General features: G+C 42.5%; 1 protein-coding gene across 4 annotated transcripts in view; it reads right to left on the bottom strand.

The window, feature by feature from the left end:
• The window catches only part of nfia (nuclear factor I/A), a 287,504-nt gene that overhangs the window by 49,963 nt on the left and 211,161 nt on the right, over positions 1–26,380 (bottom strand). For all 4 annotated transcript variants that reach the window (XM_049588263.1, XM_049588260.1, XM_049588262.1 and 1 more), the window contains 2 exons: positions 8,260–8,325; positions 5,870–5,944 (listed from right to left, as the gene is read on the bottom strand). In XM_049588263.1, coding sequence (XP_049444220.1) covers positions 5,870–5,944; positions 8,260–8,325 — 141 coding nt within the window. The remainder of the gene's footprint in view (positions 1–5,869; positions 5,945–8,259; positions 8,326–26,380) is intronic.

Genomic DNA, 26,380 nt, shown 5'->3' with positions numbered 1-26,380 from the left:
ATAGATTTACAATAATTTTCTGTCCTGCCACTAATTGATAAATGGACCAATGTTTTCAGCTGGACTCGTATAAACTTTTGAGGCGTTTAATTTATAATAAAACATCAGATTTGTTTTGTGTGTAAAAATCAGAATTTGTAAAATTATTAAAGCAGTCAGATAAATGTGGTGGAGTAGAGGAAGAAAGTGGCATATGAAGAAAATACTTAAATGAAGTACAAGTACCTTTAATTTGTACTACATTATAGTACTTGAGTAAATGAGATTCGTTATGTTCCGCCAACCAAATCACAATGTTTATTTTGTCAATAACTTCCAGGTAGAAAATCCTCACATCACGTGCATACAATCAAACAGCACTGTGCAGACGCTGTCTCGTTTGTAGCCGCCTAAAAAAGGCCCACCAAAAAATCTATATGAGTTTAAGTGTACTCTACATTTAAAATATTTTCTCTGCTTTGCCTTACATCACATCCTTCTCCGATGGGGACTGGGTCGAATCACCGTGTTTAAAGACATCTCTTTAAACATTATGGCTGAAAATGACGACAGAAATCAACAAGTCTGCTGATATCACATATCTGTAACTGAAATCAGCTGCCAGCTGTCTACCTGGAGGAGATGGTTGTTGTTAGCATGATGTCACGGTGATTTGGGCTGAAACGAAGGCTGAATCCAAATGTCCAGACTTCACCGCACGTGCAGACTTTGTGGGCGCATTCCTGGGACTGCTGAGGGCTGTTTAAATCAACAAGTCATCCAGAGGGGCCTCAGGTGGACTTTGTGCAGACTTATAGAGAGTCCACTTGGGGTGCAGACTTCAGCAGGCCTCACTGATTTAATAACCCACAATTCATTGCAATATGAACGTGATGTTGTGTTTTTTCAATCGCCGAAAAAGGAAACAAACTTATGAATGTGTAAACTAGTTATTGATAGTTAGGTCTATTAAAAAGCCACTTTAATTGTGTATGACAGAATTAATACTCACATCATCACGTCAGGATACAGAGATATGAGTACAGGCTGTAGAGGGACTGACAATACATTTATTATTGCAGCCTGTCAGACTGTGATAGGCTCAAAAATGAAACAATAAAAGAAGGTTTATAATGTCAGTAAGGCCCTCGCCACAGTACGTATGACTTAAGTCTGCAAGTCCAGAGGGTGGACGTTTGGATTCAGCCTTGGTCTATAGAGGCTAGTGGAACAGAGGCGAACAGGAAGTGATGTGAAACTGGAACTTGTTTATGCAGGTAAACAAACAAACAAACAACATTTTGACTTTTCAGTTTCTGTTTAAGTAACAACACTGTAATTAATTTGTACCAATCAGACACCTCTGACTGTGTGTGTGTGTGTGTGTGTGTGTTCCAGGTGCCCTGTCATGGTCTGCATGGTGCCCTCCACACACACACACACACACACACACACACACACACACACACACACCTATGGCAGGATGTGTGTGTGATTAAGTGAGACAGCGTTTGCATGCGCAGTGGCGTGCATCTGATCAGGCTGGGATCAGTGTGTTTGTGTGTGTGTGTGTGTGTGTGTGTGTGTGTGTGTGTGTGATCGATGGCTCTTTGATCAGGGGTCTCTGTGTGTGCTGACAGGCACTTTACATCGGCCTATTGTTAGCGGTGGGCGATCGACAGACTCATATAGATCCCACTGCGCTCTCTGTCACTCTCCCTCTCTCTCTCTCTCTCTCCTGCATGTCGGCACTTTTTAAAGGTCACGTTTGTCCCTCGTTCGCTCTCTCTCTCTCTCTCCACCACTCTGCGGTCTCTTGATCGCCCCTCCCATTTCTGATGTTTTCTCTTCGTTAAGTGAGATCAGACAGAGACTGACAGATGACATCATCACAATGTGTCGAACTTTAATGTTAGAAACTGGTTAAAGATTCAAATGTTCATCAGCTGATGAGTTTCTCCTGTTTTAAAGGTCATAGGTGTCAGATTGTGTCAGTGTGTCGGATTCAAGCCCTCTGGAACCAGCAGTAAGCCTTCAGACATGGTACCTAGACCCTGGGTGTGTTCAGACAGTCTTCTTAAATGTGGGCGGGGTTGTTGTCACTCACTGCTCCGTCCAGCACTCGCTGTATTTCCTCATCAGCGGTGACACAGATGGAAGTCTGCACCTGGTTTATCGTCCACAGAACGAGGCTGCACGCCCACATTTTCACAACAAAATAGAACAGGCTGCAGTGAGAGTCTCTCTCCATGGGATATTTCAAAATAGCAGCTTTGTGCATTTAGTCCTTCTCAGGCAAGCTCAGGGGTTTAGTGTTGCTGTAGCCCACAGGAAGTGAGGATTAGAATATATGACCTTCACATAATCCGCTCCAAATGAATCTATATTTTTAAAGTCATTACTAAAAGTGTGTGTCATATAAAAACTAAAGTGATGGTCAAAGTTGTCACAGTGAAATTTAAGGTGTGCTGATGGATTCACGTCATCAACTCATGCATTGAGTAACATTACAAGTTAACGTTCCACCTTAAAAGTTGCCGGCAGTCGGCCCAGTGAATGAAGTTATTTTTTTCTCTTTCATTTTATAGTTGTAGTTTACTGATGTATGAACAGAGGTTACATAAAACCAGAGTGAGCGTCCTCTACTGACCAATCAGACTGCAGGGTTTCTAGCTCCACCTTTTAGTACCAGATCTGTGTGCTAGGTACCCCAATAGAGGGGGGACCAAACATGGGGACGCTAAGGAACGCTTCTGTTGGAAACGGAAAAAATGCCAAACTGAACCGTACTGTGCTGCTCGGTGGAAACGGGGTTGTAAATTGTCATTTATTATTTCGATAACAAAATTACAGATGATAAGTAGAGCCGATAACACAAAGCCAAATTGCTTTCATTGCACTTAACTGGTGCAGCGTCTACACCGGCAACAATCAGAGAAGAGCAAGAGAAAGCGTAGCATGCGAACTAGAGAGCCAAATATGTTGCAGCCAGTGTGGACCAGTGTTCATTTTGACAGCTATTTTAGATTTAGTCGTAGTCTTGAGACGAAAAGGTTTATTTGTTTTAGTCACATTTAAGTCATTTCTATCCTTCATAGTTTTAGCTGATGAAAATTCAAAAAGTTTTAGTCCTGATGTTTCTATCTGTGTTTTCTCTTTAAACTGATCCAGTGAGGTTAACTCATGGATCATGAATCAGACTCAAGGTGACAGGTTGTATAAGATAATGTGTGTGTCATGTCTCCAGCAGTGTGTGACAGGTTTAAGGGCTGATTTACGAGCACACACTTACTGATCATCATCTGAAAAGCTCAACATCTCTCTATTTATGCTCTCAACAAATAACTAATGTGAGCCAACTAGGATTTGTCCCCAGGTTCATTGTAAACTCTGACTTATCCATGTGACTGTTAAGAAGCAGAAACATAACTTGTTTCTTCATGTGCAACATGTTAGTCTGGAGGTTTAAACTGGTGTCCTCTCACAGAGTTGGTGATTCAAACTAAACTTTCATCTCTGTCAGAGAAAACTGATCTGAGTTCAGACTGTTTACTTACAGCACAGCTACACTCACAGATAACTGAGCCTCCTACCTGCCTGTCAAACACCATCAACCCACAAACCTTCTCTGGTGTGAAACATCCTGGTGCAGACTATTTACTGGAGTTTACCAGCCTGTTGCTCATGTTGCATTTCAATATAAATACAAGCACGGCCACTCTCAGCTTTAAATGTCCGATAGTCCAGCACTAACATTTTCATTACGTCTCATGTTGTCAATTAAAGCGGAACAGATTTTGTCTTAGTTTTTGTTATCGAGATCTTTTTTAAGCTTGTCATTGTTGGTTTTTACTGGGAGCTGAATTATCCACAGAGGTCTCTTCCTCTCCAAATCAAACAGACCAGGGGGCTAATTCATAAAACAATGCGTAGGATCCATACCAAAACTGTACGTTCGGACAAGAGCCAAAAATGTGTGCCAAAAAATATTTGACAATTTCTACAGTCAGGCTTCCACCTCACCGTCTGTGTCAATTTCTCATCTCCAAAATATTGGGAAGCATGGGTCAGAGTGTCTCCCATCAAGGCTGATTTTACAGATCCCAACTTTTGCATGGGAAGTGGCATACGCCTCTTTCAGGTCTCGTTTTGTGCGTATGCAATGTTTATAAATGAGAGGCAAAAACGCAGACACGATAATGGAATGTTCTTCTCTAGAGTCAGTGTTTGGTTTGTCCATTCTGGGCTACTGTAGAAACATGGTGGTACCACATGGTGATCTCTGTAGACGAGGACCTGCTCCCTGTGTAGATATAAAGGTCTGTCTAAGATAACGAAAACACAAGGTTTCATATTCTCAGCTGATTATACGCTAAAGAAAACAGACTTTTTTTTATATTCCATTTCTGCAGATGTTTCCCTAAACCCTACACTGGAGCTTTAATCAGTATCATTTAGACACCAAATGTATTATTTACATTTGAAAAAGAAGAATGAAAAGAGCGGAGGTCCCCATAGTGTCTCATGACAGGAGAGAATACTGTGTGAACTTGTTGTTGAATTTGTTTTCAGTGACCCTCGATCATTATTGAACCACAGCGGAGCAGCTGGGCTCTAAATATTGAGTTAGTGTGTTCTTCTCTGGGCCCTGTGCAGTCTGCTCAGTGGTGAGATTGAAGAGGTTCAAACTGTGATTTGTGTTCAGCTGATATTCCAACAGTGCAAACATGACACCAACCTTCTGTTTCTTTGGTGAAAGCTGAATAAGAGCTTTGCTAAAACAGCACGTTGCCTGTTAAAGATTCAGTAGGTAACTTTTACAAAAGTAACTTTTGTCATATTTGGCCAAACTGGCGCTACATCCTGACAGTAGTACATGAGACAGATTATCTGTGATAATATCAGGTTCCTCTGGCTCCTCCCAGTGCTCCTCCTGGCATTTGCGAGAATCAACTATGCCTGAATAAAAACAATCAAGTGGGATTTATCCTTCTGCATCGAATCAGCGATGTATGGTGTATGCTCTGTGGCAGTGCAGACCTCCTGACTGTCTCTGTGAGCTGAAACCATTTCCCTCAGTGGAAACAAAGCTTTGATTTACTTTAATTTCACAGATAAGAAACAATAAATTGTGAAGACAATAAAGCCTCCACACACTGTGTGTGATTTATCCTGGCTGAAATATGAGCAGAGGAAATCTCTGCTAGCTGCTAGGCTAATTTATACAATGTAAAATGCCATAGACTTGTGCTAATAACGTTAGCATGTTGTATTTGTGGGGAAAATGTGTCCAGATAAAGACAAGTGTTTGTCTGTGAATGCTGCGAGTTATAGTGAAGCTGATTTGTGTTTGACACTGTCTCTATTAAGCCATGTTTAATGTGTGTTTAGTGTGTGTGTGTAATGTGTGTTTAATGTGTGTTTTGAATCAGCTAAATTTTACAGCACTTCACAGAAACCCCACCGCCGACCAGTGTTTTGGAGGTGTAACTGCAGAGTGACACAGACACTTGTACGGTCTGCATAGAGCTGACGCACAACTATAAATCCGTCTTGATGCAGTGTCAGTCACTGTGTGTGCACTCACTGTATTAAACATATACTCAAGTGAAGTTTGCTGTGAGCACAGATGATTTTCACTGCAAACATATGTTTCCCTGAAGTAAAAGCATCACGCCTCTGTACTTCAAAATCAGACATTTGTGTGCTGTACTCTTTTCTGGAGTATTCTTCTCAGCTGTGTGTGTGTGTGTGTGTGTGTGTGTGTTCATTAAGCTGAGCAGCGTCTGGTTCGGTCCGGAGGAATTACATTAGATTCACTATCGATGACAGATCTGCAATCCAATCACTGCTCTGCCTCGCTCTGTGAAAGAGAGAGGGGAGGACTTACTCTGAGAGACTCGTACGAGCTCGGCCACCGTGAAGACGCCGGGTGTCACAAAGCTGTCCTGAAAACCGAGATGACCTGAGAGAGAGCGAGAGAGAGGGCTCATCATTACATATTCAATTATTATATTGATTACATCATCAGACGATTGACTGTAGAACTGAGTGAACTTTGGTTGATTCCAGTGAAAAGTTAAAACAGGAGAAGAAGAAACAGCTGACGTCATACGCCCAGTAACAGTCACAGTAATCGCTGCACTTGTTGCAGGATCAGTAGGCGTCATGTTTAAAGCAGCAGTAACTGGTTTTTCAGCTATGCGACCACTTCTGTGTCGCTCATCACTTTCAGCCTCAAAGTGGAGACCATCCGACTGTTAGTGGGCCCTGGGTTCCTCCTGGTGCAGAGGGCCCTGGGTTCCTCCTGGTGCAGAGGGCCCTGGGTTCCTCCTGGTGCAGTGGGCCCTGGGTTCCTCCTGGTGCAGTGGGCCCTGGGTTCCTCCTGGTGCAGAGGGCCCTGGGTTCCTCCTGGTGCAGTGGGCCCTGGGTTCCTCCTGGTGCAGTGGGCCCTGGGTTCCTCCTGGTGCAGAGGGCCCTGGGTTCCTCCTGGTGCAGAGGGCCCTGGGCCCTGGGTTCCTCCTGGTGCAGTGGGCCCTGGGTGCATGGGTCCTCCTGGTGCAGTGGTCCTCCCAGTGCAGTGGGCCTGGGTTCCTCCTGGTGCAGAGGGCCCTGGGTTCTCCTGGTGCAGTGGGTTCCTCCTGCAGAGGGCCCTGGGTTCCTCCTCAGTGGCCCTGGGTTCCTCCTGCAGAGGGCCCTGGGTTCCTCCTGGGTTCCTCCTGGTGCAGGGCCTGGGTCCCTCCTGGTACAGAGGGGTCGGGGTTCCTCCTGGTGCAGAGGGCCCTTTGTTCCTCCTGGTGCAGTGGGCCCTGGGTTCCTCCTGGTACAGAGGGTTCTGGGTTCCTCCTGGTGCAGAGGGCCCTGGGTTCCTCCTGGTGCAGAGGGCCCTGGGTTCCTCCTGGTGCAGTGGGCCCTGGGTTCCTCCTGGTACAGAGGGTTCTGGGTTCCTCCTGGTGCAGAGGGCCCTGGGTTCCTCCTGGTGCAGTGGGCCCTGGGTTCCTCCTGGTGCAGAGGGCCCTGGGTTCCTCCTGGTGCAGAGGGCCCTGGGTTCCTCCTGGTGCAGAGGGCCCTGGGTTCCTCCTGGTGCAGAGGGCCCTGGGTTCCTCCTGGTACAGAGGGCCCTGGGTTCCTCCTGGTGCAGAGGGCCCTGGGGTCCTCCTGGTACAGAGGGCCCTGGGTTCCTCCTGGTACAGAGGGCCCTGGGTTCCTCCTGGTGCAGAGGGCCCTGGGTTCCTCCTGGTACAGAGGGCCCTGGGTTCCTCCTGGTACAGAGGGCCCTGGGTTCCTCCTGGTACAGAGGGCCCTGGGGTCCTCCTGGTGCAGAGGGTCCTGGGTTCCTCCTGGTGCAGAGGGCCCTGGGGTCCTCCTGGTGCAGAGGGCCCTGGGTTCCTCCTGGTGCCTCATGTGTCCAGAGTGTAGACAGTTCCTGGATGATGAAGGCAGTGATGCCAATGACTGGCCCTCTCGTCCCCCTGACCTAAATCCAGCTGAGCACCTATGGGACGTTATGTATCAGTGTGTCCACCACAGACTGTCCAGGAGCTCACTGATGCCCTGATCCAGGTCTGGGAGGAGATCCCCCAGGACACCATCCTCCGACTCATCAGGAGCATGCTCAGATGTTGTCAGGAGGTCATACAGGCAGGCGGGGGCCGTACACACTACTGAGTCACATGATGAGGTGGATCAGCTGTGGTTTCAATATTTGCCTTTAATTTTCAGTGTGATTTTGAGTCCAGCCCTCAGTGTGTTGATGATCTTGGCTTCCACTGACTGTTGTTACGTCATTTTGGTCTCAACAAATTAAACATTGTACATCAATAAAGATTTTAAACCTGAATCATGTGTTCATCAACATCTGATGCGCAGAGTGTTTCTTTAAGAGTATCGTCATTAACAGCATCAGCAGTAAGAAAGTACAGAACAGATGAGAAGTGGAAGCTTCTGTTTTCCAACAAGGATAATCACTACCAGCTGGAAGTACTTCTGTGTGTGTGTGTGTGTGTGTGTGTGTGTGTGTGTGTGTGTGTGTGTACTGGCAAGAAGCTGAATCTCACGGTCAAGGTCTAACACACACACAAAGAACACACATCACAAACCAGAGAGGATATCCTCCGCACACACACACACACACACACACACACACACACACACACACACACACACACACAGAGTACGCTGACGTCCATCAACACACACACACTTAAAAATCTGTCACACACACTTCCCTGATTCAGACAAACAACCACTGTGTGTGTGTGTGTGTAAAAGAGGTCTCACCGTTCTCTGGCTGTTCCTTGATATCTGATTCGCTGGCCTGGTTGGGGCTTTCTGATTGGCTGGCTTCTGAAGGGAGAAAAACACATGAGAAACAGCAATGAGGACGAGTTCAACAACATGTTCAAAACACACACACACACACACACACACACACACAGGTGATTTAAGGCAGCGTATCGGTCTCCTGTTTGGACGGTTACTTCACTGACAGCTGGGAGTTTTTAACACTGACATGAAAACAAAGTTAGAAACAACTCTTATAAATATAGTATTAAATATACAGAAACACGAACAGACTCACTGATGATGTGTTTTAATTTTTTTTCTGATTCATTATTTGAGTTTCCTACAGACTTTGTTCCTGTTATTGTTTTTACTTATAGTAACCAAAACGTCTCACTTCATTGGATGAATTCAAATGTTTCTCTGACTGCGTCTGACGCTGCTCTGCGCGGTGGTGAAAGCACCTTACTTCAGTACAAATTCAAGGTACTTGTACTCGTCTGCTCCACCTCTGAAATAAATATGTACTTTTTACTGCACTGCATTTATTTGACAGCTTTGACATCGGCCTCCCGGGTAAAAGTTGGTGGTTGTTGGACCCATCCACCGCCCCTCCTGCCCGCCCTACTCAGACTTCTGCCGCCTTAACTTTCATTGTTGTCCTGCTGCGTTTCCCCCTGATGCCACCAGGCACTGTTGAACAATAACAGCGACTGCCCATGTTTCATGCTGACATGAAAGAATGGCTTTTGTCATCAGTGTCTGACGCCAGAAGTCACTGACCAAACGTTTTTTTTGACGACTTCAGAGTGAGACCGGCTGGTGATTACGTGGAGGAGCCAAGTCAACAACGCTTTGTGGTCATTTAATAGCGCTCGATAAAACTAAAGTGGATTCATTTTAAACCACCGTCAAATTATTTTAAGTGTAACAGTCTCAGGATGTGAGAATGTCATATTAACGGTTTGTTCTGTAAACATCACTGCGCCTGCATAAATACAACACAGTCATCATCAGGCTCAAACGGAATCTGCAGATTTTTACATTGTTCTCAGCTGTGATCCAAAATTCAGATCGGCGCAATGTATTTTTTATTTTTATTTTGCGATTGACAATATTCATTTATGATAACAATTATTTTCAAACAAAAATAACTTCACACACATTAACAGCTAAAATCACCTTGAGCAGGCTCAAAGAACTGCTTAGAAGATTTTAGGAGAAACTTTGAATCAGAAATTTGGTTTAATCATGAATACTTCAAGAAAACATGCGAACACGTGTTGGTAAAGTCGATCAACAAACTGTGGGACACATGTTCATTAAACAGGAAGCTTCAGAATGGAGCAGAGGGAACAAACATTAAATCTGTTAACAATCTGTTAACACTAAATCTTAATTTTGACATTTCCTCTCACAACACCACTGACTTTGATTTAAATGCTGACTGAATACAACACGTGATCGTCACACACATGCACGAGCAGGAGACAGTGACGACATTCAGAGATTTACAAGCAGTATCAATATTCCTATAATCTGTGGAGTTCTGTGGGCACAGATTCCTTATGACCTGACCAGTAACTGGGGTATGAGTATTTGTCATGTATAACCTGATTTCTTGCTCATGTAAACACCATATCCTGAATATGACCAGAACAGTGATAAACCTCACACACGGGTTGTTCACATACATGTTAACACACTTACAGAATACGATGCATTGCTGTAAACTTGTATTTGTCCAAAAACATCAGATAGAAGAGGAAAACATTTTACTGCTGCATACTGACTTTACGTAAAGTACTTTAACTACAATTATCTGATGACAAACTTTTGCGTCTGCAAGGTTTTGAATGCAGGACTTAGAGTATTTCACAGTGTAGTATTAGTACTTTTACTTCAGTAAAGGGTCTGATTACTCCGTCCACCTCTGAATGTGTGTCTTATCTCTTGACACTGATCAAAACAAGGTTACTTCATGAAATAAAAGTTGCTTTAAGGAGTTTCAAACATTCAAAAATGCGAAAAAATATTATTATTATTATTTTCATATTTTGAGGAGATAAACCTGAGTGAATCCCAGAGCAGCTCAATAACACACAACTACTACTCTGTGTATTGATCTCAATACCACAACACTTGGGTTTCACCTCACACACACACACACACACACACACACACACACACACACACACACACACACACACACACACGCACGCACACAGGCAGCAGACTGGCAGACTCTACCTGCTGCAGCAGACAGGTGACTGTTCATTCACTGTGTACTGAAGAACAATATCAGAGTCAGAGTCTCAAATTCAAACTGAACCTCAGTTAAAGCAGTGAAGGAAGTCCTTATGGAGCCCCGTGTCCCTCCTCTCTCAGACTTTTACCTCAGCAACAGTATATATGTAATCAGGAAAACTGTACCTGGAGTATCAACAGTCAAAGTACGCAATGCAGAAACATGTTTTTATGTTAAGTGTGCCAACATCTTAATCTGTAGAGTAACTACAGCGTCACATAAACGTAGTGATGTAAAGACAGTATTTCACTCTGCAGCCCGATCACCAGATCAAATGTTGGTATTGTACATTTCTGCAAACCATGGATATGTAACACTTGTAACACTTTAATGCGTAGCACATACAGTGAAACTTCATGTTTCAACAACACTGTAGTAAATGTGCCGTTAGGTTTGGACGCAGAACACTTGGTTATGGTTAGAAAGAGAAGTTTGGGCTCAAAATACACGGGTTTTGTGGCACCATCTCCGGTGGCGACGGGCTGCTAAAACACAACTGGTTTTACTGTTTGTTGGTGATGAACATCGTCTGCAGCGTGGCAGGCGTCTTACATCGATGTCATGCCATCCGCCATCCCCTCCACCTCCATATGACAAAGTCAGCTCAGATGCTACGTCACTTCAGTGCCAACATTTTCCTGTGGTGACCGAGCTGCTCTGAGATGTTGAGTAAAGGCAGAAAAGAGACATGAAAAGAAATGACTCGAGCAAAACGCCTCAGTGCTGCACTAAAGAACAGTACTTAAGTAAATGTATTTAGTTACTTTCCTCTGGTCTCAGCAGCATTAACATGGAGGACAATGAGACAGAACACTGTCACTCTGCTCCTCACCGTCACTGCAGAGGATTATGGGACAAATGAAACATCCTTCAACAGAGAAACTCGCTGCTGCCTTGTGAACGCAGCCTCTCTCTCTCTCTCTCTCTCTCTCTCTCTGTATCTACCCTCTGTTTTTTTTCCCAGCATGCTCTCTGCTCTGATGCAGCTCCGCTTCTGCAAATGATTTAGCGTCTTCAGGAGCATCGATCGGCCGCGCTGCAGATAAAATAGTCGGGGGAGTGGAAGAAATATCACCCATCATCCCCCCTGCCTGGAGCCGGCCGCCGCAGGGGCCATGACTCAGGACCGGACGGAGACGGATGGAGGAGAGTCAGCTTCGCTTTTATTGGAACGTCCAGTAAAGTGAAACTTTTTAATTATGATTAAATGTAATTATCAAGCAGCAAATGAAGACAGAAGAAAGTGAAGCTGCGTGTTGTGAACAAACTCCTCAGACTTTATTTCTCAGAAACAGAAACAGTCTGAATTTTGGGAAACACTCTGTCTGAAAAGATGCTGCAGACATGGAGAAGATTTCTGTTTGATGGAAACGTCTTTGGTTCATGGATGGATTAATAAACGGGCCTACAGGGCTCAGGCCCCGGGGCCAAAAGTCTGTGGGGCCCCAGCCTTCACCTGCAAAATAACAAGAGACTCAAACCGACCGCAAAGACACATAAAATAACAACAAAGAGATGCAAAACAGCTGCAAAGAGACACAAAGAGATTCGCAACAACTACAAAAGACATCATAAAGACAAACAAAATAAGACACAAAAATCTACAAAGAGATGCAAAACACCTATGAAGAGATGCAAAACTGCAAAAAGATGCAAAACTACAAAAAGAGATGCAAAACAACTACACAGAGACGCAAAACTATTACAAAGAGATGCAAAACAACTTTGAAAAGATGCAAAATAGTTATGAAGATATGCAAAGTACTACCAAGAGATGCAAAACTACAAAAAGAGATGCAAAACAATTAGAGACATGCAAAACAGCTGCAAAGAGACACAAAGAGACTCGTAACAACTACAAAAAGTCATGAAGTCATAAAGACAAACAAAATAAGACACAAAAATCTACAGAGATGCAAAACAACTATGAAGAGATGCAAAACTGCAAAAAGATGCAAAACTACAAAAAGAGATGCAAAACAAATATGCAGAGATGCAAAACAACTACACAGAGACGCAAAACTATTACAAAGAGATGCAAAACAACTTTGAAAAGATGCAAAATAATTATGAAGATATGCTAAGAACTACCAAGAGATGCAAAACAGCTGCAAAGAGACACAAAGAGACTTGCAACAACTACAAAAAGTCATAAAGACATAAAGACAAACAAAATGATCAAAAAGACACAACAATCTACAAAGAGATGCAAAACTACAAAAAGAGATGCAAAATTACTAGCAAGAGATGCAAAAAAACTATGAAGAGATGCAAAACAATTAGAGAGATGCAAAACAGCTGCAAAGACACACAAAGACTCTTAACAACTACAAAAAGTCATAAAGACACACAAAAACTACAAAGAGACACAAAAAACTACGGAGAGCTGCAAAACAACTATAAAGAGGCTTTAAAACTATAAAGTCTGCGTCTTGCTCTTTTGTACGAGGAGGTGGGGCCCTGTGCTCGTCTGAGCCCAGCAGCTCTTTGTCTCATAATACGGCCGTGCCCAGGCTGAAGGGTTTCACTTAGTTTAAGGTTTCTTTAGTTTCAGTATGGAGCCTGTAAACAACGTATTTAAGAGGAACTTTAAAGGCGACGATGACGGTTAATGCATCTTTGTGTGTGTGTTTGAAAAACAAGCGAGGAAGGAAAAGGCGGCAAAAAGCAGAAAAGGTTTCAACACTGAAAAAAGTGACGTGGTCTCAACAATCATTTGTTTTGTTTCAGGACGTTTCTGACAAATAAAATCAGAGTCTGATGTTCGACAGAAGCAGCTGTTTGTGTCTTGTTTGGTTTCATGAACAGTTTAATAATCAAACTGGTGCTTTTATGATTTGTACTTGACACCTAATTATTTGTTGGCTGACTTTCTTTTTGCACGTTTTACTCTTGAATTTAAGTGTTTCTCAGGCTGTTATCATCTGTAGCGCTGCCTCGTAAACGTTTTTTTTAAAAGTGATGTAAAGTAAAGTTAATAACAGACTCAAAGACGTCTACCTTCCACATTTGATCTTTGATCACATTTGATGAAAGAGGGATAGAGTGACTTTACCTGCAGCTGCAGAGACAGAATTTCACCTAAAATATCTCAAGATCAAGATGATTTCTGGATCAGACTCCGACGAGTGTTCGTGTGAAGTGAACGTCACACTGGATTTGTTGCTTGTAAGTGAACTGGTAGAATTTTGGATGTGATTTTAAATTTCAAATAGAGAGTAGTCAGTAGACTCTTCGAATGTTAGACTCAGACGTTATCACTGAGTGGTCGTTACACTGTTCAATTAAATTTCTGAAAACTTTTTGCAGTGAGGGACACACACATACACACACACACTGAGACAAAGTGCAGCATTTATCAGCCTTGTTTTGCATGCTGTTCACTGTGTCTGTTTGCTTCAGCAGCTTAAAACAAAGAGCATCAGGCTGAAACCACGGCAACCGGGGAGGAGGAGGGGGGGTGAGGGGGGGGCTGCTGATGGGTGTGTGTTGGAGGGCACTTTCACACACTGCCCCCCCACCCCATCACCCCCTCATTCAGCCGTCACCCCCTCCCCGTCCAGGTTAATTAAATATGCTAATGAGGCGTGGGAGCAGACCGGACCGTCTGCATCCACCCCCCACTGATGAGGGGGGGGGGGGTCCAAAAACAGACTGCAAAATAAAAGCCCTCCGTACACACCAAGAGGGAGTGAACTCCATCTGTCTGTCTGCAGTCTTTACTCTTATTTTGAAGAGTGTCATTTCCTCTATCCTCTTCTCTCCTCTCCTCTGTCTCCTCTCTATCACAGGCTGCCAAAATAAAAGCCTCTTTTTGAAAGGTATAAGCTATTGCTACCCATGCTTTTATTTTGAAAAATGCAGTTCCCTTTTTTCCTTCTCTCCAACAAAGGCTTCAAAGTAAAAGCTTTACTACAAACAAGTTCAAGTAGTCCATCACAGACATAAAGAATTAAAAGTCTCTGTTTAGGAACACAAGCTGAGGCTGTCCATGCTTTTATTTTGAAAAGTGTCATTCATCTCTTCTCGATTTCCTCCTCTCTATATTTTCTCCGTCTCTCCAAAGGCTTCAAAGTAAAAAGCTTTAAAACACACAAGTTGCAGCCGTCCATCACAGACTTAAAAATAAAAGTCTCTGTATTGAAATAAACAGGTTGCTGCTGTCCATGCTTTTATTTTGAAAAGTACTTTAAAATAAGTTTTTTATTTTTCTCTTCCTTTCATTGGTCTCTTCTTCCCCCTCTCTCTCTGCCTCTCACAGCTTCAAAATAAAAGCTTGCTGTAAAAGCTTCCTGTTTCTCCTCTCTCAGACAAACACGATAATCACTCTCATCCATGCTTTTATTTTCAAAGGACTTCCTCAGTGTCTCTGTTTCTCACACAGACTTCAAAATAAAAGCCTCAGTTTAGAAACAAAAGCTCCACGAACGCTTTTATTTTCCCTCCGTCTCTCTTTTCTTTCTTTAACTCTTTCTCATCTTCCTCTGCAGGCTTCATCTAAAGACTGAGTGTGGTGGACCGTGGAAATAAACAAAACAACAGCAACACACATTCACACACGCACACACACACACACACACACACACACACACACAGATGTAAAATCTGAACTAAACCAACATGAACTCTTTTGTCTCCACATTTGTTTCGGCCCTTGGCCTACCTCTGCTGTCATCTCCCATGTGACCTGTACAACACACACACACACACACACACACACACACACACACACACACACACACATTACAGCCTGCTCTCTCTCTCTCTCTCTCTCTCTCTCTCTCTGTGGGAAAGTCAAACTCTGTGGCCCTGGAGGTCGCTCGCTCAGCTCTGCACCCTCTGACATGAACTGTGTCTTTTCTAGGAAGAGGGGGGAGACGGAGTGTGTGTGTGTGTGTGTGTGTGTGTGTGTGGGAGGCTGGACATTTCCCAGAGAGGCAGAAAAGAGACAGAGAGAGAGACTCGCCCCCTTTTCCATTAACATTAACGTGTACTCGCAGGTTTTTTAAACGCAGGAAATCCCTCTCTAAAGAGAGGACAGACTATGTTCCCACTGCCACAGGACCAGAGTCGTGTTCACGGTTCCGCAGACGGGAGACAAGTGCGTCCTTGTTTTTGTTTTCTTCAGTGTGTCACATTCGACGTCATGGACAGGCCAGAAAACAGGTCAGTAAACAGTAGAAAGCAGCAGGGAGGTGAAAATGTTTCTGTATCTCTCACCTGTCCAGTCTCTTTCTCAAACTCAGCAGACTAATTTGGATTGATGTTGGAACCCTGCTCAGGTGGAGACAGGTGGTATTTGAACAGAGATCTTCCCTGGGACAGCTTCAGGATGAAAGGACGCAGCAACTCCATCGTCACGTCAGAGGACGCACCCTGTTGTTTCCCTGATAATGCTTCACTGTGAACAACAAATCTGTGATGACATCAGCAGGAGCTGAGCTAGTTAATGCTAATAGCTGTTAGCAGCTAGTTAATGCTAATAGCTGTTAGCTGTTAGCTGTTAGCGGCAGGTAGTCAGAACTAACTGTGACAGCGGTTACATTATGATGCATTCCAGCTCTGTTCAGCAAAAATGTGTATTGGTTGAAGGTAAACGATGATGTCATCATGATGAGTTCAGTGTAATCTTGTAAAATATAGTTTTTGGTGTGACACTCAAATAAATCCAGCTGTTTGAAGGAGAAATGTGTTGTGACGTTTTCACTGCAATATAAAGTACATATCATTATAATACATGATATATAGTAAAAGGCTTTTTAAAAGTAAATCTGGATTAAAATCAAGTTTATTTGACTAGAAAAGTTCATTTGTTTTCCATCATATACACAAAATTAAGACTCAGGTTCAGTCAACTCAAAATTTGAAGGCAGCGTTTATTTTAAGTTGAAACAACAAATTACTTTTTACAGTGTACATGCTAAAAAAGAAACTGCTTTTTATTTTTACTTCTAATGCCTGTTACAGCTGGTCTGTGTTTAAATTAAAGTTATGTTCATAAACATCCCTGAGAGGTTGTGTGTGTTTGACAGCTGATCATCATTTCAAACTAAAGGTCTGTAACTTCCTGTAAAACAAATCTCTAACAGAAGTATCAGAGATTAATAACTCTGACTGAGTTATTCAAAGACCTGTCAATCAAAGACATCATCATCCAATCCTTACAGTGGTGTGGGTGGGGCTCTACTCTGGTTTGTGTGTGTGTGTGTGTGTGTTAATTTATTCTGTGTGAGATGAAGGGGAGGGAGACGCGGCTGATTTGTGGCCTTTATAAAAATGAATTCATACGTCTCCTCATTTCATTGAAAGCTAAATCAGAGCTCAGATCGATACTGAGGACGAGGGTGTGTTGAGTTTTTTTCACTGCTCGGACCGGGCGGGCGGGAAACTCTTCGTCCATGTTCTCACTTCTGATCAAACAGCTCTTTAAAAAATCCTTCCAGTAACAAACATCTCGTCTCCACACAGAAACTTTGTGTTTGCTGCAGCTCGCAGCCTCTCTTTCATTCCTCTGTATCTCTGGCATGTCTCTCGCCCGAGCCAACGGTCAGCCTCTCTCAGCCAAACACACACACAGAGAAAAAAGAAAAACGATCTTGGCCGCCAAAACAGATCACTGTTTCTCTTTTTTGTTGTCTTTTTTTTGTTTTTTGTTGCCGGTCGCTCTGCCAAGAGACGACAACACAATCCCAGTCTGACGGGCTGCGTTCGCCCTGTATATGTTTTTAAATAAATATTTGAAATTCAAAAGAAAGAAACAAACAAAACTGAAACCAGGAACGAGACACGAGCGTCCGTGAGGGTTCTCCTTGCTCACTGTGGCGGCCATATTGGGACAGAGTGACAGGAAAGGAGAGATGCAGCCCTGCAGTCTGTACGAGTGTAAAGTTTTTAAATGTATCACATGATAACTTTATTTATTCCACTCTGTCCGACCACATCTGGAGCTGCGTGACAGCGCGGCATCTCAGGAATCACGCCCACACTCAACAGTTGTGCACGACACAGTCTCATGTTCACTGTCAATGATCAGTGCCAATACAGGAAGTAGACGGTTCTTTGTGTTGACATGGAGAACATCAGCAGGTGGAGTTGAAGGATGGATGATCCTTCTGTAACATCACCGTTCTGTAACGTCCGTCCCGGCTGCACCAGTTGAGATATTCTAAAGGCCAATACCAATATTTAAAATAAATAAATAAATAAAAAAGTAAATACTGATATTGTTGTTGTTTGTTTTAGTTAATTACTTCCCTTTTGAGCCGGGAAACAAAGAAAACTTTGTTATAAAAAAATAACTGAACTGTTTTAAAGTCATTCAGTCCTTCGTTACACTGAATGAGCACAAATTCAATCATTCAAGGTTTAATTTAACCCTTTTCACATAAACAACATCTTTAAACATTTAGTTTATGTAACTAAAGGATTTGAGTGCAACAAAGTTTATTTGACTAGAATATTGTTATTTGTTTTGGATCATGACAAAATTACCTCAGTTTGTTTTTAATTAAAATAGTCACTGTGCTGGCTGCCCTCACCCAACTGACTGAACTGACTTTATAATAATTCAAAACTATAAACTTTTCCAGTCAAATAAATTCACTTTAATTCAGTTGTACTTAAATCCTGTAGTTCACGTAACTAACTTAAAATTGTTTTGTTTATGTAACTAAAATATTTAAATACAAGTGAGTTAAGATCAACTTTGTTTTGACAAAATTACCTCCATTTGTTTTAACTTATAATAGTAAGTTTCCAGACTGCCTTAAATTTAAGTCGACAGAATTGAGAGAACATGTCGTTTTCTTTTACACTGAAAAGAGGGTGTGATTGGTTTATGCACCAGAGCAGCACTGAGGATCTGCGTCTCTCTTCAAGAGTCGTGAAGGAAGTTTTTTATTTATCGTCTGTGCAGAAAATAAAACTATAGAATCTTTCAGAACCTCCATAATTATCTTTTATTTATTTTAAGGAGGTCATCGTGAAATAAAAACATAATATCTGATTACAATAATTATGATTTCTACTATTTGTGTGATTGAAGGAAATGAGGTGATAAAATTTAACCCACGGGACATAAATCTGAGCTTTGTCCTTTACGTGTAATTTTTATATTTAACTATTTATTGCAACTTCATGATCTCATCACTGTTTGTCATTATTTGTGCGTAAACACATTTAACAGTTACTGCTAATGTGTGCATGCTGTATTTATTATTTCTAATGCTCTGTATTGTGAATTAATGTACGTATAGTATTCTAAATAAATACTCATGTTGTTCTTCCTTTTGCTGCTGTGTCACTGTAACCTCACTGCATGGAAGAAATTAAAAACAATCACACATCTGTATTTCATCTAACAAACACAGACAGATGTGTTGAATAAACACACTGGGTTTAAGCAAAAGCAGTGTAAATTAAACAGCTCATAAAAGTTTAGATTATTAATATACTTTTGTCCTAAAATTATATTTATGCTCTGCTGCTTCAGTCGGAGCCGCCTCCTCTTACACACACACACACACACACACACACACACACACACACAGAGTGTGTAAACACACACTCAAATGCAGAAAAATATAAATACCAGAAATAAAACACATTTCTACAATAAGATATGAAATATTAAAAATAAAAGCGATGATGTTTCTCTCAGTCAGAGGCAGCAGGAGGAGGAGGTGCGTTTGTTTTGTGTTTCCAGGCAGCGCTGGAGGATCAAGACCCCGACTTGGAATCATGAACCCTGGCACGGCCTCAATGCCGGGTCCGCCAGCCAAACACACACACACACACACACACACACACACACACACACACACACAGAACATGACACACTTCGCCCCTGATGTGCCTCGCCAAAATAAAAGCCAAGTTTCCCTTTTCTGCCGAATTACAACAGATACAGACAAAATCTTATTCTTCAAGCTGAAATGATTTTTTGAATTTCTTCCGCGTGACTCAACACCCCGGCCTCCATTTTGACGCCGCCCACCATCCGCCATTTTGTGAAAGCCCCTTAATATTTGCCACACACCCAAAAACCAGAAAACACACACATGTTGACCAGGACGGATCCAACGCTGCGACCTCAAAACACTGGATGTGTGTTTGTGTGCCTCATTGTTTTATTTGTGTTCCATTAATTATAAAATAAAAGTGCACAAACAGACGAGGCAGACGAGGCTTTGTGTCGGCGAGTCACCGCTGCCAAGACGCTGCTGCCATTTTGAAAAGACGGCCAATCTCTCTCTTCTTCTTCTTCTTCTTCTTCTTCTTCTTCTCTGTCTGTAGTTTATGTCTCTCTCCCTCCGACAGTGTTTAAAAACGAGAGAAAGAAAGAGAGAGAGAGAATCCCGTTAGCCGTCTCCATTGTTGGACGCCCAACCAGCCGCCGCTGCCAAGGAGCTGCTGCCAACTGCAACACACACACACACACACACACAGCAAACACACACACACACACACACACTGATTTCTTCACATTTTCAATCACAAACACACTTTTAACATTTTCTGTCACACACTAACACTCGCCCCGCACCCCGGCCTGTGTGTACATGTGCATGTGTTTCTGTGTGTGTGTGTGTGTGTGTGTGTGTGTGTGTGTGTGTGTGTGCCCTCTCTCTCTCTCTCTCTCCAGCCTGGCAGCCATCTTAAAGCGTTGGCAACCATTTTGAAGCTTCTGTCTGTTTTCTTTGAGCGGCTGCCATTCGCCACCTTCTGCCAGAACAAAAGAGGGCCGATGCCATTGCCAGCCATCCGCCACACACACTAACACACAGACACAGACACAGACACACACACACAGGAACACACACACACTGAGACACATGCGTACAACAAGCACTCCAAAAACCCTCCAAAAACCTTCCAGGAACCTTCCGAAACCTGTTCAAATCTGCAGCTAATCAGTGAGGGTCTGTAAACTCTGCAGCTCTGCAGATCCTCCAGTGATTCCAACTGGAAACCAGCCAGTTAAACTGGTATATAAATATAAATGTGTTTGACCTCTGACCTCTGGCTGGTGATTATCATCGCGCAAAGCAGCTAACAGGATGAAACGGCAGCGCACACTTTCAAAGAAGGCATTGATTTGTCTTTTATTTCTCGCTTCAAAGATCCCAAATGTTGTGTTAAAGACGCTCCGCTCTGTTCCTGCTCACAGAAGATGGAGACGATCACTCTGCAGGCACAGCTCCATGTTTGAATCATAATATTTATAAAAAATATAGAAAAATAAAAAGCCTCTGAACGGAGTCTCTACTAGCAACAGTGAAACAGTTTTCATGTAAAGTGGGAGTTTGAGCTGGATTCCTTTGACGTCTGTCAGGTGGACTACGTCCGTTTGTCTTTAGCAGAGAGAAGAGGAAGAAAATGTGACATGATTGAAAGCTAAACTTACTTTTGCACAACTGCACAGAATAAATGCCAAAATAAAATTATGTTAAAAGATGTTCACAACATATTAAAGACACCACAACACCAACAGGCACAAAGAGGACGTTAGAGGAGCTCAAGAGCTCTCTGAGCAGCAGGGCCGTGCACAGACCTTTGAAGGAGCTCAACGTTAGAAATGGCGCTGAAAAAAAAAGAATCCACTGATTCAACTTTAAAAAATTAAGGTAACAATTTGGCTGCATCTTTATAAGTAGCTCCAACTCTGGCCTCATGGAGTAAATCTGTGAGTCTTTTATAATCCGACAAACCAAATTAGTTTAGTACAACCAACATGATTTGCTTTGACCTCGAAAAGTTTAATTAACGTGAACCAACTTAACATTTATCCAAAAGTTGTGTTGACATTTAGTAGTTAAATTATTTTACTCAAAATATTCCAGTATATTTATTTTAATTCCATCCTACTTGAAAATGTCAAAAACATCCTGAAAAAGCTGTCAATTGATTCAAACACTTCAATGTAACAAACATATTTTTTTATGCTTAAAAACTTTGTTATTTTAAGCGTCATCCACAAACACCATGAATCATTTCTCAGGGTGTGAAACAATATTTTAAAACTTCACACACCCACATGATTTACAGCAAAACCTGCTGACTTACAGCCGCCTGTATTCAAACAGGATGTAACATTAACCTTACAACAAACTGCATCACACTCTGGTGTTGTCCCCCACCCGATGAAGTCGCAGAGGGACGACAATAAATATGATGAAATTATGAATATGTTAAAATGTCATTTAACTTTCTTAAAAACTGTGCAGTGAAATCACATGAAATCTGACATGGACACACGTTATTGAGCGGCGGGTGTCCATGTCATCCTCAACAGGAATCCTTTGAAAACATCATACAACCTATCTTATTTGTTTGTTTTTTTTATGACAGTTCATATATGGGGAAATTAAGAATGTTTTACAATATAATTTGAGCCCACTTTCCCTTTAACTTTCTCAAAAACTGTGCAGTAAAACCATTTAACTTGTGTGTGTTCATAGTCTGGGTCATCCTCAACAGGAATCTATTGGAAATTTCAGCAAACCTACATAAGAAAGGTTTTTATATCAGGTCAAACATAATCATTTGAGTTACCTTAAAAAACAAAACAAAAAACAGCACAGTAGAATAAGCAGGGCTCCGACAAAATTTCCAAACTTTTCCATGACTTTTCTATGACCCATAATGAAGATGAACCCTGGGAGAAAATGACCAAACGTACTCAATAGTAAACAAAACGGTGTCACACAGTGACGTAGATTAGAGCTACGTTATGTTGACAGCGACAGAAAATTAATTTGCTGTTAATTTCACATGACGTGGACGGATTACTGTAACGATGTCATTATACACAACAAAATTCCATGACTTTTCCAGGTTTTCCATGACCGTGGGAAGCCGGCGTAACCTCAAATTAAACCTGTACTTCATATAGTGTGCAATAATAATGTTGTCTGACTTGAGTCAGTCACCAATTAACCTGCATGTAATTTTAAGTAGAGTGAATTCTTAGCACAGAGCTTTTATTTTGAAGTGCTGTTTCCTGCTGTGGAGAGAGTGACTAACAGACGGCTATTTGACAGACACAGCAAACTAACTCGACGACATGGCCGAACGCAAGTATGACGCTGAATGTGTTAAACTGTGTGGACCTTGAAGTAATGACCCAGGACAAATCTGGACCCTGTCGCTGGACCAGTTGGGAACCACTGATTTAACTACACTTATGTTTTCACAGGAAGTGCACAGTTTCTGCTCGTTAGATGCGTGGTCTTTTTCAAAATAAACTTACAACGCAGGTGAAACACCTCTTTCGTAGACTTATTTCCTTAGATTTAGGCTAAAATAGTCCGTGAAAAAAATAGGGCTGTAGTCTCCTGGTCGACTAGTCAATTATTTGGTCTTATTTAGCTTTCCAGGACTAATTTCATTATCCATTATTCCATTATTTTCTGCAGCGGGGGACAGGCTAAGTTACCTGTGAAAATGGGAGTGTTTTCAAAACACCCCAGTTGTTGACAGAAAGTTGGACTCGCCCACCCTCACGCTCAGCGTCGCAGTGACGCAGACCTCCTGTCTGTCTCTGTGAGCTGAAACCATTTCTCTCAGTGGAAACGAGGCTTGTATTTGCTTGTATTTCACAGATAAAAAACAATAAATTGTGAAGACAGTAAAGCCTCCACTAAAATAGCATTTGAAGTCGTGTGTGATTTATCCTGGCTGAAATATGAGCAGAGGAAATCTCCGCTCATCGCTAGGCTAAATTATACAATGTAAAATGCCATAGGCTGGCGCTAATAATGTTAGCATGTTGTATTTGTTTGGAAAACGAGTTTAGTATAAGACAGTTGTTTTGTCAGTGAATGTTGTGAGTTATAGTGAAGCTGATTTGTGTACTTTTGTTTGAAACTGTCTCTATTAAGCCATGTTTAATGTGTGTTTAATGTGTGTTTTGAATCAACTATATAAATAAAGTTTGACTAAACGTTACAGCACTTAACACAGTCCTCCACCGCCCACTAGTGTTTTGGAGGTGTAACTGCAGAGTGACACAGACACACCACGACACAAGTAAAAATAACGTGCAGATTTTTTTCTCCACGACTAATCGATTAGTTGAAGATTATGCGTGACTTCAGTTGACCAAGATTTTCTTTGGTTGACTACAGCCCTAGAAAAAACCCTGATGGTTTGGTTGATGGTAGTTGCTGGTGGCGCTGCAAACTGCTGCTGCCCTGTGCGTATCATGCCGCCATGAAAGGGGCTTCTGTGTGTCCATGTCTGACGCCATCATCACTGACAAAGCAGGGAGTGATGCTGGAACAGGCTGAATAATCACATTTCATTAAGTTAACGTCTGAATAACTTTTACTTTCCACTGCTCGCTGCTCGCTGCACTGAGAGCTGTCACTCTGCTGGAACTCAATCTGTAGTTTTGTCACTAGCAGGAAGTCTTCACAACAAACAATAAAGAACGATCTCAAGGGACAGACTCACTTATTAATAAATAAATAAATAAATAAATAAAGCTCTTTGTGTGCTTCATAAACACTACATGCCAGGCTAAGATTAAAAATAGAAATTATTTTTTTAAAGCTACCTCCTGAGGAAATACTAATATTAATAGACTCCGATTCCCACAATGCCTTGGAGCTACATCAGAGAGGTGTTTTAACCCTGCTGAGGTCACACCTGTTCATCGCCGCTGCAGCCAAATGCTTCTGTTATTTTTACACTGCAGAGAAACCTGCGGTCAGGAGCGAAAAATATCCTTTACTTCTTGACCTAAAACCAGGAAATATTCAAATGTTATTTCTGCAGGTGTGACACGAACTCTGTGTGTGTGTGTGTGTGTGTGTGTGTGTGTGTGTGTGTGTGTATATAATGTGGGGTCAGTGGTTACTTTGGTCAAATTGAAATCGTGTGTGTTTTTTGGTGGGCGGGGTCAGATTGATGAATTGCTGTATTGATCGCAGCTCTGCCTCACTTACCATAATTATAGCTCTCTAATGGATGATAGTACACACACACACACACACACACACACACACTGAGGAGTGTGTGTGTGTGTGTGTGTGTCTGTGTTGGAGTCAATATCACAAACTGAAGAAGATAAGTTTCCTTGTTACCATAATTCTTAAAGTCTTCCTCACTTCCTCTGTACCTCCTTCTTCTCTTGTTCCCTTCCTTTGTTCCTTCCTCCCTCATTAAGGCTACATCATTCCTTACTTCCTTTGTTCTTGTTTGTCTCCCTTCACTCCTCCACCCCTTCCTGACTTCCTTTACACCCTTCCTCCTTTATCGCCCCCTTATCCTTCTGCCTCCTCCATTTTTTCCTCCCTTCATTCTCTTACATTTATTCCCTGTCCTCTCTTTTGTCCTTCCTCAATTCTTCCGTCCCCTAGACCCTAGCTCTCTATTTGATCATACCTTCTTTCCTTCTTCCTTTGTTTCTTCCTCACTTCTTTCTTACCTCCTTTTTCCTCACTCCTTCACTGCATCCTCCCTCCCTTTCTGTCTCTATTTCCCTTCCTTCCTTACATCCTCTGTCCACCATCGTTTACTTCCTTCTCTTTTCTACTTCCTTTTGTCCTTCCTAACTTCCTCTCTTCCTTCTTTCATCCCCTAGACCCTTGCTCTTTATTTTGATCCTTCCTTCTTTCCAGTACATTCTTCCTAACTTTCCTCCCTTCCTCTCTCCCTTTCGTTGTTCCTTACTCCTTCTCTACATCCTCCCTCCCTTTCTCCTTCTATTTCCTGTCATTCACTGCATCCTTCCTTCACCAGTTTATTTTCTTTTCTACTTCCTTTTGTCCTTCCTCACGTCCTTCCTTCGTCCCCTAGACTCTTGCTCTTTATGTGATCCTTCCTTTATTCTTACACTACATTCTCTCTTCCTTTGTCCCCTCTGTCTTTCCTCCCTTCCTCTCTTCATTTCTTTGTTCCTCACTCTTTCACTACATCCTTCTTCCCTTCCTCTGTCTCTTTCTATTTCCCTTCCTTCCTCACTCCGCCATTTTTTACTCCGTTTGTCTTTTATCTCTTCGCTCTTTCTTTATTCTTCCCCTTCCCTTCTTTCCTTTGTCTCTACCTTGCTTCCTTCCTCCTCTGACTCCTCTCATCTTTCTTCCCTACATCTCCTGTTTCCTCCCTTCGTTCTTTCTTCCCACGTTCTTCTTTATTCCTTCTCCCCTTTAATCCTCTCTCCTCCCTCTCTTCCTTCCTTGCTTTTGTCCTTCCTCACAGCCTTCTTGTTCCTTCCTACCTTCCATTAGTACATTCCTGTCTCCTACTCCCTTCCTTTCTGTCTCTTCCTCACTTCCTCTCATCCCCTTTCATCCCTCAGCCTTTCCTTTCCTGACTTCCTTCCTTCTCTGACTGTTCTTGTCTTCCTTCCTCCCTTACATCCTCTCTCCTGTTTCCTTAGTCCTTATCCCCTCCACAGATTCGTCCCTCCTTACTTACTGTTTCTTTCCTCCTCCCACCATTTCTTCTTTTCTTCCTTGCTTCCTCCCTTACAGCCTCTCTCCTCAGTCTCTTCCTTCCTTGCATTTGTCTTTTATCACTTCCTGTTTATTTGTCTCCTCCTAACTCACAATCGTTCATTCTTGTCTCCATTTCCATTCCTTTCTGTTCCTTCCTTCCTCCTTAGTCTATTCCTTCCTTCCTCCCTCTTAAATGTGTTTCTTCCTTCCTCTTTTACATCCTCTCTCCTCAGTCTCTTCCTTTCTTTCTTCCTCGCTCCCTTGCTTTTCTCCTTACTCACTTCCTCTATTCGTTCTTTCCTCCATTTACCTCCTCCTTCCTCTCATACCACACCTCTCCCCCGTCTCCTCCTTTCTTCCTGTTAAA

The sequence above is a fragment of the Epinephelus fuscoguttatus genome, linkage group LG10 (assembly GCF_011397635.1).
Source record: "Epinephelus fuscoguttatus linkage group LG10, E.fuscoguttatus.final_Chr_v1".
Lineage (NCBI taxonomy): Eukaryota > Metazoa > Chordata > Actinopteri > Perciformes > Serranidae > Epinephelus > Epinephelus fuscoguttatus.
The sequence above is the reverse complement of the archived record's forward strand: the minus strand, read 5'-3'. Positions and strand labels throughout refer to the sequence as shown.